Here is a 13,005-nt window from a genome sequence, read left to right as displayed (position 1 = left end):
TGTCTAGTCAAGTCGTGGTTCTTATACCACTTAATGTATGGTTTGGTCTCCCCCTGGGGCCCATTGTATATTGTGCTATTTACTTACGTTCTAGTGTGTTGATATTGTGTATCTTGTTCTCTAATCTCATAAAGAGGTTAGTAGAGAGTATTTCGTAATAAATACATATATTTTATTTATACCTTGTGTGGTTCTCCTTTGATTTGGCCATTCAAGAGCTTATAATGTGGTAAACCAAGCTGCATTACACTCCTTCAAGACTTAGCCTGAAGGCTGCTCTCCACAGCTACCACTAGGATAGCTTTCAATAAGGTAGTCTTTAAACCTACCATCACTAAGGGTCGTTTGGACTGGTGCAAGGTGCCCACTAGAATAGTGGACAGCATATGCCAGGCCAACTTCTCACAAGCATGGCATGTGTATTTCAGGCAGCTTTTGCTTGCTACCCTTCAAGTCTGTTGCTCTGTTTCTTAGAATGTTACACCCCTATGCTCTCTCAAAAGGGAAACTTTTAGCCTAACATCTGTCATCCTCAATAAGCGCAGGATGTTTTGGTTTTCTTTCTTTTTTCCAACTGTACTTCTTGTCTTTTTTTACATAAGATGGTATCAGACCAAATTTGCAGTTTGCGTTTTTCTTTCTTCAGCGGTCCTCAAGACTCCGTGATTTCTATGGAAGGCAATGACCATGACTCCTTGAGTGGCTATGAAAAGCTGGAGAAATTGAAGCTGAGACGGTCATCATGTGCTCGTCCTGACAAAGGGAGCAGATTTCAGCTGACAGTCCTGCAGGTTTGTGGCCTCTTGCTCCCTAACTTTAAGTTATCTAGTTTGCTCCATTCTTCTGCCTCTTTCATTTTAGAGCCACTCTAAAGGCAGTGTCCACACTCCTCCTCTTTATCTGCAGACTTCAGTGTCTGATGTGAGGGTCTGTGACATTAAATCTCATTCTATTTTTTTGAGGGGGTTAGTGAAAGCAGCAAGTTATGGCTAGTATTTAACCAATAAATGTACCCTCGTACGTTGTTACCTGGGTTTTAGTATGCAAAGTAGTTACACACAATTACACAATATACTTGCCACTGAATACTAGCATTGCAGTAAAAGCGCACACAGTTGCAGGAATTCCCTCTGCTCTGACCTTGCATAGCTAGTGGCCCTTTGCACATGGAATCTCTGAAAGAATTTTTTTTTAGCTTTTTCTACATAGACATGGAGAAAGATTGTTTTAGTATGAATGTATTTTTTTTAATTATTGAAATTAAAATCTGGGAGTTGTGCTAGTAATGCCTACATTAAGAAAATTAATTTAGTACTTTTAATACCAATGCAAAAGTGTAAACATCTAAAAACAAAAAAAGGGAATATAAAGAAAAATGTTTCAGCATTTAGCAGCATTGCCTAAAATACAATTCTTATTTTGTACTTTAAAATTAGAAAACAAGGAAAAGCTTTAGGAAGCTTGTTTGCAGCTGCCATCCTAGGGCTACCCAGAGGCGTTCGCTTTCCCAACATCCAATGCAATGACAACACTGAAGTTTATGTGTGGCTGAACTTTAGTATCATCCTTTGAATAAATGTTAACTAAGCTAATGTGGCAGCAGAACATTTTTAGAAAAAACCTAGTCTCTTGTTCTGATTTTTTTAATGATGCTAGAGAAAATAAAGCCAGTTCAAATATGATGTGAAAACAGCCACCATGTGTTTAGTCTTTGGAATTTCTCATCTCAGTAAGAAACTTAAGGAGAAATCTATTTGTAATTGAAAGAGTATACTCCTACCTGTTCGATGTAAGAATTTGTAGTACTGAGGCCAGACGAAGGTAGGTTTCTGCTTCTTTATTAAGAAGGCTACACGGTAGACAGGTCCTCACAGCCAGCTCCAACCGCCTTCTCCAACGATCCAACCCATACTTTAATAGCTCCCCGGCATCATTAGAACTTATGAGAGAGAATGTGTAGAGAGAACTCTGCTCATGGTCCCAGCACTAAGTGAAAACAAGAACAGTATATACATATGATTACTACAGAATCTTACTTGATTAAATTGTCCATGAAAAAGTCAACCAAGTCATTTCTCTATGTTTGTAACCTTGGATAACATATGTCAAGGTGATTTTTTTCAGTTTAATGCATATGATGGTGTTGTAAGTGGCGGCGGCTACGCATCTGTCGCTGGCGTCGTGGTCGCCGAGATGACGATCTTAGGAGATCTAGTCACTGGATCATACCAAAACATCCGCGAGCTCCTTCTAACACGTGCAAGGAGTCATTGCTCCTTGGCTGCACTAGGTTTGCAGTCAAGAGGAGATCCCAGATGATGAAGCATGACACTTTGGTGGGTGAGGGGATTCCGTCCTCTTAAATAGGACTCCCCTAGTTTGTATTTCTTTCCCAGTTGGTTTGCCTTTTGTACTGTCTGTACTCTTTTATGAGGCCTGCGGATTTTGTGTTTTGTCATATATGGAGTGGGGATTGATCCGCGCAGGTCTTGAAAACCTCCCTTAGACCCTTTTCCTATCTGGTTTTGTTTTGGGGGGTCGCCATGTCCCAATGCAGTAGTGGCTGCAGTAGCTCTGGTGGAACGAGCATGCAGCCCCACCGACGGTTCCTTTATAGCCTACGAGTAACAGGCTTTGATACACAAGACAACCCAGCGGGAGATAGTCCTCTTGTGTACCGCCCGACCTTTCTTGGTGCCAACGTACCCAACAAAGAGTTGGTCTTCCACCCGAAACTATTGTGTGCGGTTGAGATAAAATGAGAGCACACGCTTTGAGTCCAGTCAGTGGAGCCTCTCTTCCTCCCTGGAAGGATGTGGAAAGAAGGTGGGCAGGGTAATAGTCTGCTCAATGTGAAAGGCCCTAACAACTTTTGGGGAAAAAGGAAGGATGGGCCTTAGTACAACCTTGTCCGGATGGACTCATCGGAAAGGAGGCTTACAAGAAAGGGCTTGGAGCTCACTCACTATCCTAGCAGAGGTGATCGCCAACAGAAAGGCAGTTTTCAAGGTCAAGAGACGAAGAGGACAGTTGTGAAGAGGCTTAAAGGGATTGCTCATCAAGTATGTAGGAACCAGGTTCAAGACCCACTGAGGCATCACGAAAGGAATAGGAGGAAAAAGGTGTGTAATGCTCTTCAAGAATCTATTTACAACAGGGGACTTGAAAAGAGAGGGCTGATCAGGGAGCCGAAATAACAGAAAGATAGCCCTTAATAGTGCCCAGAGCAGAGCCCTGCTGGGCCAAAGAAAGAATGAACAGTAGTACTGCAGAAAGGGGATCCACTGCCTTTGCTGTGCACCATGACACAAATTTGTTCCGCCTACAGGCGTTTACCGATTTTGTGGAGGGACACCTGGCTGCCAGAATGACATCACAAACTTCAGGAGGCAAGTCGAAAGGAATCAACTGCCGCTGCTCAATCTCCACGCAAAGAGGTGGAGGCTGGACAGGTTCGGGTGGAGGACCGTCCCCGGCTGCTGCGACAGAAGATCCTCCCGAAGAGGCAGTCTGATCGGAGGATCGATGCTCATACTGAGTAGCTCGGGATACCATACTGTTTGAGCCCAGTCCGGAGCCACAAGGATGACTTGTGCCTGGTTGCGCCTGATCTTCTTTAGCACTCTGGGCAGAAGTGGTATAGGTGGAAAAGCGTACTACAGACCGCAACTCCACTCACGGCGAAAAGCGTCGCCGCACGAGTGCCGTCTTGGAAATTCCAACGCACAGAACTGATGACATTGCACGTTCTCTTCGGTGGCAAATAGATCTAACCAAGACTCTCCCCACTGCTGAAAGAGACCTTGCACCACCTCCGAGTGAAGACGCCATTCGTGATCCGCCATGCACCTGCGACTGAGTTCGTCCGCCCTGGCATTCAGAGAACCTGCCAGGTTTTGAATCACCAGGAAAACGCCCTGATGTTCCAGCCATGTCCAGAGACGCAGAGCCTCCTGACATAGGGTCCACAACCCCACTCCGCCTTGTTTGTTGCAGTACCACATGGCGGTGGTGTGGACAATGAAAAACTACACTACCTTCCACTTGACAGAGGGAAGGAACACTTTCAGTGCAAGCCGGATCGCCCGAAGCTCTAGAAGGTTGATATGGAGCTTGGACTCTGCCGCAGACTAGAGGCCTCTGATCTCCGCCTCTCCCATATGGCGCCCCATCCCAGGAGGGACGCATCTGTCACCACTGTAAGTTCCGTTTGGGGAAGGGAGAGGGCTATGCCGTCGATACAACGCCGGTTCGTGAGCCACCACTGCAACTGTTGTGCAGTGCCCTCCGAGATCTGGACGTGATCGGACAGGTTGCCCATATGCTGCGCCCACTGGAACTTCAGGTCACACTGCAGAGTCCTTCGACGCCATGGCCCGGCAGTCGGGGCACGACTTGGGGTCGTGGTCACGCCACAGGCAGAAAAGACACACTCAGTGCGGATCCGTCATCGACATCATGCGATGACAGTCCTTGCAGGACTTAAAACCTGGCATCCTAACTGCACCAGGAGTCGAAGACTCAATGAAAAAATAGAGACGAAATGCCTCAAAAAATCTGTCAAAAAATGACTGGGGGTACCTGCTCTTCCCAGATCTGCGCTTGCTGGCGTGGAAAAAGAAAGAACTAACGTCAGCCCGCGTGGGCAGCGTCTTAAGTAGCGCCCGCAATGTCATCTCAGTGACCACAACGCCAGCAAGGGATGCGTAGCCGCACAACGCCACCTACCAACGTGCAGAGGTACTGCTGAAGAAAAACTTTCCGGATCCAGTCTGACACCTGTGGGTAATTCTAAGGTAAGGAATCGATCACTATGCGTTTCTTTCAGATGAGTTCCCCAGCTACATGATGGCTTCTCTAAAAATAGGGATGTTTGGTATCAAACACCTCGTATTAAGAAACCCACACTGATTCCAATGATGGATCTGTTAATACATGCACCCAGAGGGCACCTTAGAGTTGCCCCATGAAAACCTACCAACTACTGGTGTACCTGCTGACTGGTCTTAGTCATCCTGTCACCACAGATGAGTTTCTGACCCCCAGAGGTGAAGGCCTTTGCTCTCAGCAGGTCAAGAACAAAACCTACTCAGGCAGAAGGTGTTTACACCCCTTCCCTCAAGATGATCTGCATTCCAAGGCGGGGAGCGTCAAAGAGCCCACCGCCTTTGGTATACAAATCTGGCTTCCGTTACAGAAGAGGTTGGCAACCCCCTACCCTGGGCCATCTGGCTCCTGGACAGATGGGGAATTAGCAATGCAGAAGGCGTGTTGTACTGCCAGGCTGGACACTGCTATAGGGTGACCAGCTGGAACTGAATGTGACTTTAGAGATTCCACCATCTTGTGTGTGGTGGAATTAGGAATTCTGGGACAAGGTGATGTTCACTCCCCAAAGAAAGTGGACATCTAGGTTGTGTAGTGACCCCAGGGGTCAGTAGCTCAATGGCTTCTATCCCTCACTCCCCTCAACACCCACTAAATTGAGTATTTAGGGGACCCTTGATACCAGGATTTCAGATTTCGATGGACCAAAGAAGTTGTTGACAAAGAAGAAGACTGCTGAGCCAAGAACCGAGGAGCATGACTGACTCGGCGCCAACCCTGGCAGCCTTCCTGCTGCATCCACTCCCCGTGGTACAACTGACTCGTCCTGCTGCTGTGCAGACCTCAAGCAACTCAGAGGGCTGCCAGTGCTTCGCCAATTGCCAAAGGAACTCCCTTAGGGTAGAGGAGCTACCCCACCACAGCCATAGGAACCAAAGAAGCAAGAATCAGTACATCGGTGTGCTGCCTAGGGAGTCTACCGACGCAGCAGCTACCCAGGAAGAGGTAGCCATGCTTCCACAGGTCAGATACATCCTCCCTCCAAGTGTGGGGACCCCAGGGCCGATCGGAGCCACACAACACCAATACCTGAGTTACTGGACTCCTTGCAGCAGCCAAGGCTTGTTGTGTTTAGTCCGTTCACCAACGCCAAGGAAAAACCGACCTACACATCTAGGTCCTTCAAGAAAACAGACTCGTATTGTGAGTGACCCAGCTGTCCTGTTTGCCCCTTTGTAGCAGAAACCAAGACAAAGGAGTGAGTCTGCGACCACCGCCTCAACACCTCAAATCCCCTATGCACCTGCGCCCAGTACCCGAGTTCAAGTGAGGTGACAGTGCCAACGGGTCCCCAGGCCCATAAGAGCTAAGCACAACCTTGGTGTTTGCCTAGACTAGACTTCCAATCCCTGCCTGCAGCCTCTTTCTGCAGGCCCCCTCAACCGCTAGAGACTCCAGCACTGGATCCGATGCCAAAATAATCCACTGCACCCAAGCCCCACAATCCATACAGCAGTGAGAAAGGGTGTCCCTGTGTGCCCAAGCATCTCAAGGGTCGAGCTCCCTTTGGTTTTCCCCAGACTAGTCCCCCAGTCCAAGCTTGCTGCCTCTTTACCGACGAACCGTTCCCTATTGAAGTGAATTGAACACCCGACGTCGTAACAGACCTCTGCACCCAGACGCTCCCGAGGTGACCTGTTAGTGTGGCCTTGGACCTTGCCCCATTCTCACCTTAAGTCCAGAAAAACAGTCCCCTAAATTGCTGACATGTGCCCAAATGCAATACATGTTTTTTCTCCATAGAATAACATTATGTGTTATTTTTCGAAATTGGTGTTGGATTTCTTTGAGTGTGTCTCACATACTGCCTTTGTGTGTTTGATAAATGCTTAGCACTACCCTCTAATTTGCCTAACGGCATGCAGACACTACCACAAAATAGAGAATTTTGGGTTGTCATTCGTGCCTCTTTAATTCCTGTGGGGTGTTCCTGGACTCTTTACACAGTACACCTCTTTCTGGTGCACTGCAACGAGAGATTCCACACTGTGGCAGGTGCAGGCGGTGAAAAAAAAGAGTTATGGGAGGATCCTGTAAAGAAATGAAAAAGCAAAGGGGTTACCTCTCTATGAAAATAAAAGTGAGGAAATCAGGAACCCCACTAGCCCAGCCCCCCAAAAAAGCGAAAGGAAAATGGCAAAAGTGAGACGCGCCTCAAATGAAGGGTAGACAACCCCTCGCCCCCACACGCATGCACACACTCACACACACTTTCTCTGACACACACACCTTTTACCAGGCACTATTATTTGGACATCTCAGTCCGGCAACAAGCCCTAATTCATCAGACAGTGTTCAAAACCTTGTTGCAGACATCTGCATCATCAGCACGCTAGCCATAGCAGTAGGGGGGGTGGGGGGAATACTGCTATACAGTCTATGCTAAGCATGTGCATCTACAGCCACACATGCTGAACACATGCTACTTACTCTGTAAGCATCTGTTTTTTTACAAGTAGTGCTGAGATTCACATACACCTGCCCTCCTCTCTGGTGACATGTGCCTTTTGAACATCATCTTCCCCTGTATTACAGTCACACTGCTGGTTGCACCATACATTTTGTTCACACTCGCGAAAAACATTCTAAGATGGAGTCAGTGCCCATGAGCAATGTACACCGAGGGAATCACAGCACATCTCGTGACTCGAGAAACGACGAACAAAAAACAACTTGCAAACCTCCGAGCCCAACACTGGATGGGAAGAGTATACTAAACATGCAGATTCACGGCACTACGAACGTATGCTTACACAGCAAGAAGCATTTTCCTTTGCATTTTCTTTAGAGAAGCCATATGTTACTTCTTGTGAACTAATTTAGCAGCCTATTAAAAAGTCTGTGTTGACCAGTTCCTTTTATTTACTTTACAAATCCATACCCTATTAAAAAATATAAAAGACGCGAGAGGGAGTAGGTGGCAAGAAACAAAAAACTTTTCCAGATCTTTTTTAAAGGAAATTAAGGGAATAATATGGCCATGTAAGGCTGACAATACTTTATAGTATTCTGTCTGCCAGTATCCCATTGTTCTTTCTCAGTGGTAGTTGCTCCAGTTCTTTTTTGCTTTGAAGCCATCGTCATCCTTTATTCCTTCTATTATGATTTCAATGGCAATTCCCCTGAAGGAGAGCTAGAATTCTAGGTAAGCAAGCGTTCCTTCTCCTTCAGAGAGTTGATCATCATAAGCAAGGAATAGAAGAGCAAACCCATCCTTTCTAAACGCAATTGGAAGGAAAGAATTTAAATACTGGACTATGTATGGAGGATTCTGTCATAAAATGGAAAACACTGAGTAAGCATAAAATAGACTTTATTCACATCTTTCACCACCACCAGGTTCCAGTCAGCTGTAGAACCTTCAGAGCAATGATCAGGGGCATTCCAAATGGATTAGAGGATGGAGGGTGGGCTGAAGGAGGTAATAAACCAACAGGATTTCAATGGCAATCCCCCGGCGTAGATCTAGAATTCTGTGTAAGCAAACATCATCATCATCCAACTTTCTTTTGGTCGTAGACCATAAAAGTGCTAGTGCAAAGTGCAGCATACAGAGAATATTAAACCAGACCTATACATTGGGAACCAAAAGGAGTAGTACACCACATGAGATGAAGTGCAATGAGCATAAGTAACCAATTGGAAGTTAAAAGAGAAAACAGTAGGCTAAAACAGAGAATACAAGTATCCATAGGAACACAATCTAATAGTCCATTGTGATTTAGGTTAACACTGGTATGGAGTAAGAACCATGACAACAAAAGCCTTTGCATAAACCACTCCAGCGACATGGCCCACGATGCTGGCAAGTTTCTATGCTTTTCACACACCCTAAGCCAATAAGAGGCTGCCCAGTAGATCCAAACCAATGACACAAGGGTAATTTATAATCATCTGGATACGGTGGATAAAAAATTAATAATCTCTGCAAAGGTTTCACAAATTCGACAGAAGCCTTTTTTATGCCCACATGTGGCCAAAGAACATGGCAACAGCACAAACAATTGTCGGGCTAGGATCTGATCTTAGGATACACAGCGCCTCGACATAACGGCGCGTACCCAGCTGCTTACAGATTGGTCTCAGCCATTTGCGTCATGTGTAAAAGTACTTGGGACAGACCAAAAACACGTGGGCAATGGGCTCCATAGCAGATGTGCACCTGGGTTAGTGCTGCGAGGAAGTGGATGTTTGCCTCCAGGTGCTAGTATATAAGTTTAGAGGGAGTGCTCCAAAGGAAAATTGCATATAGAGTTGCCTGTCGAGGGGAATGGTGATGATTTCAGAACATTACTCGTATAAACCAATAATTTTAAAATTCATAAAATCAAAGGTTAGGTGTCCCCACAAGGAGCTGGTGGCTGAGCCCAATTACAATAGTATCTCTTAAGAGCATCTTTGCTAGGGGGCGGTAAATGGTCCTTATTGTCCCAGAGGCCCTCTAGACCTAATGCTCTTAGAGAGGATTTCACATCACGAATCTAGCCAATCTTACTGGAAAGGTAGAGTACACCAGAATAGTAGGGGTCGTTACTTGGCCTTTCCACAATGGAGGCTCTATTCTATACGCAGTGGTAGAGATAATGTTGGTAGAGAGAGGAGGCCTGTTGACAGCCCCCCTAACTACAAGAAGCTAAACTTCTGTGTGTCCTTGCTTTCACAGCACTCCTAATCAGGGCCCATCTACCTATATCACACTTCCTTTTGGCCCTCTTTTGAGGTGACTTATACCTGCTCCCCAGATCCCTCACTAGAATCCGATTGTTCTCTCTGGTTTCCGGGGCTAGTTGGTGTCTGGGGACTCTACATTCCTTATTGTACCAGGTCAACTGCGGTCTTCTGTTCAGGGCAGATTTAGATTGGCGCTCCGGTTCTTGGAAGAGTGTGGTTAACTGGTCAAAGAGTTGAGTGTGGCAATCCCTCTTCTTGTCCAGTCCTCCCGGATAATGAGTTAAACTTTGGATCTCAGCTGTGAATGTCAACAGGTTCTGTTTGATAAATTTCAGCTTGTCTTTTTTCATAGCCACCTGGGGCTACTTAAGGCGATGGTCGTCATTAGAAGGCAATATCTCCTTAGAGGGCAGGACTTTGCTTGAAGAACTGGGCGGACCCACCCAGAGTTACCTCAACGAGAGTTGTAAGGGATTATGGTTGCTACCTTCAATAGAACCACACTCATGTCGAACACTCTGGACCAACACCCGAGGCCCAACAAAATATAGTGATACAACTTAAATTGTTGGTCCTGTTAAAAGTATTAGCCCCCCTTAGATCAGAAGCGGTGCGGCCATTTGCTGCCCTTAAGCCAAACTCCAAGGAAAACGCTTTTCGTTGAAGTGCTACTTGGGTCAATATTTTCATAAGGGGGAGGTCAAGGTGGGGGACATACCACAACTTGCCCTCCTCGTTAGCGCACAGGTATCCTCACTATCCAGGGGTTCAAAGGTGACATTAAAGACGCCTGCCACAATCAGCTGAGGTGGAGTGCTCTGTCCTCCAGGAGAGCCTCCAGCTCATCTATCTTATCTGACCTCTTTCCCGCCTTGATCCCTCTAGCGTAGACTTTGTAGATGTCAATCAAATTTCGCTGACGCTGCTTGTAGATGTAGCTACAAGAAAAGCTGTTTTCTACAATAGATGTTTGTAAATGGCTCAACAGAAGCTGCAGGAGCCTCTAAAAAACAATTTTTCATTCCCACAGAGAAGGCAGTCTCTTGATAAGGGGAAAACTTTAATTCTTTCAACAAGTCCTTAACCTCTGTGATTTTGAAAAAAGAGGTGCGTTAAGGACATTTTGTGTAGAAAGTAGTAGCTGCCACTTACATCTTAATATAAGAGAAATTGCAAGTCTGGCCGAAATAAGAAGATTTTGTAATGCTGCTTCTTTTTTGACAGATAATACGATTTTAGTTCTTTCTGTTGGATACTTCTAACTACAGATTTCTCACCTTGTTAATATCCCCTGGTGCCAGACTGAATCCAGAGAATTTTCTTCAGCAGTTCTCTCACATGGCTTGAGTGAATTTGTGCGATTCCGCATTTGATCCTGTTACAGTGGAGCTCTTACATATTGCCACTGGTATCTCCCTGAGCTCCACAAAAATAAACAACAATGCAATATATGCAAAAAAGTATAGAGAACAGTTCCACTCAAGTGCAGAATTAATGTCTTTCATGAAAGAAAATATATCCGTTGAAGTAAAGTGATCCATAAATCCAATGTTATGATTGTCCAATGTATTTTAATGTAATTCAAATAAATCCTTTAACAGCCACACAGCCAACACGTGTTTCGTCAGATGCTTATTATTGCATCAACTGACTTCATCAGGGCTGCAACCCAGAAAATAAAACATTATATAAGTAAACCAGTCTTGTACTAATTTCTTAATAACCATCACCGAAATTCAAAAGGTTGAAAAGGAAAGTAGCAACCAGTTAGAGAGACATTTTTATTAGTGGAACATATATTAAAACCTATTACCGTTATCTTTACAGGTACATGTACTCGTGTATCTTGCTTTTTTGGACGAATTACTATCGATGTAGAATTTGATGATTAGATAATGTGTGGAGTCTAAGAAGCGGATGAAATGAGGTGAGGTTATACGCCTAACTAAATATTTACAGATATGTATGTGGCATGTATTGTATAGGAGACGTTTTGGATAGAGTTGGGACTTTGAAATATGTAGCTAAATTTGCTGGATAGTTGTGATAGTGCAGTTTTATTTGTAATTACACACGGTGGTCAGAGATAGATGATTTTCTAATATACAACCCTAATAATAGGTGTCATGGCATTGTATTCAGTACATTGATAATTGGATTGGTTATATATTTACTAAAATTGATCAGGCCGGTATACCTTTATTCCAGGCATTTTCAAACTTGTCTCAGACTTTGAATATTATGATTAATAGTCCAGGGAAGACTAGATAACGTTAAAGGTAAACTATTGTCTTTTTATGTTGAGTTGTCTTTATATGGTACGTTGGGACTACCTTTTACCTTATAACTGAAGCAGGTCTTTCAAACTATGGTGCATATGTAGTTTCACTGAGGTGGCCTTTTATTGATTCACACTAGCTGCTTGGTTATCTCTCTAACTGGTTGCTACTTTCCTTTTCAACCTTTTGAATTTCGGTGATGGTTATTAAGAAATTAGTACAAGACTGGTTTACTTATATCATGTTTTATTTTCTGGGTTGCAGCCCTGATGAAGTCAGTTGATGCAATAATAAGCATCTGACGAAACACGTGTTGGCTGTGTGGCTGTTAAAGGATTTATTTGAAGTACATTAAAATACATTGGACAATCATAACATTGGATTTGTGGAGGGAGGAGCCAAGATGGCGACCGGAGCAGACGTGTAGGCTCCCGGCTCCACCGGCCCGTGAGCCCCGCATTGCTATCCTGTCTGAATCCTGCTCTATTTTCTCGGCTATCCGACCGGGGAATGTTTGCTGACTTCGCCGATGTCCCTCCGGAGTCTCTGCTCGTCCGGAGTGCGGAGATAGCCTACTAATCGTTCCGACGCCTTGGACCCCGGTATACACTGCCGCTGGCTGCCGGACCTCGCTGGAGCGGTGACGGCCGGCCTGCCTGCAGGATGCCCGGAGCCTGGGAGGAGCTGCTCATTACTGTCTCGCAGACCGCTGCGCACGGATTGCCTTGGATTGCCGTATGCTACAACTATCTCACGCCTGGAGGGTAGACCGCACGGCACGAATGGTCCCTTTGTTCAGCGCTGGGTGAGTGCTGCTCCGACTTCACTACGGGGCTTGCCCGGAATCGGTGGTTTGCCCTTTCGCCCTGACTATTTGTCTTGCTGGTGGCGCTTGGCTGCAGCTGACGGTAACGGGGGACGGGGCAGTTGCTGTTTTCATGACGCATCCCCCATGTTTCTGCAACCGGATTATCGGCATGATGGATATATCCGCTGAATCGCGGGGAGGAGAGGATCGCCCACCCTCGCCCTGGGACTGCGGCGCTATGTTTGGGCTGGGAATCGCATCGAATATCCCTTCATGTGCTCCAGATGCAGGAGGACCGCAGCTTGCCCCGTCCTATGGCGTTATCCTGATTGCCCTTGATGATCTGCGATCGGCGCTGTT

The 13,005-nt window shown here is 45.7% G+C and overlaps 1 protein-coding gene across 3 annotated transcripts in view; it reads left to right on the top strand.

Annotated features, from left to right (window-relative positions):
• The window catches only part of WNK3 (WNK lysine deficient protein kinase 3), a 794,746-nt gene that overhangs the window by 495,467 nt on the left and 286,274 nt on the right, over positions 1–13,005 (top strand). For all 3 annotated transcript variants that reach the window (XM_086940176.1, XM_086940174.1, XM_086940175.1), the window contains exon 12: positions 647–791. In XM_086940176.1, coding sequence (XP_086796302.1) covers positions 647–791 — 145 coding nt within the window. The remainder of the gene's footprint in view (positions 1–646; positions 792–13,005) is intronic.

Source organism: Lissotriton vulgaris, chromosome 10, assembly GCF_964263255.1.
Source record: "Lissotriton vulgaris chromosome 10, aLisVul1.2, whole genome shotgun sequence".
In the NCBI taxonomy this organism is placed as follows: domain Eukaryota; kingdom Metazoa; phylum Chordata; class Amphibia; order Caudata; family Salamandridae; genus Lissotriton; species Lissotriton vulgaris.
This window is presented reverse-complemented; position numbering and strand designations above follow the sequence as displayed.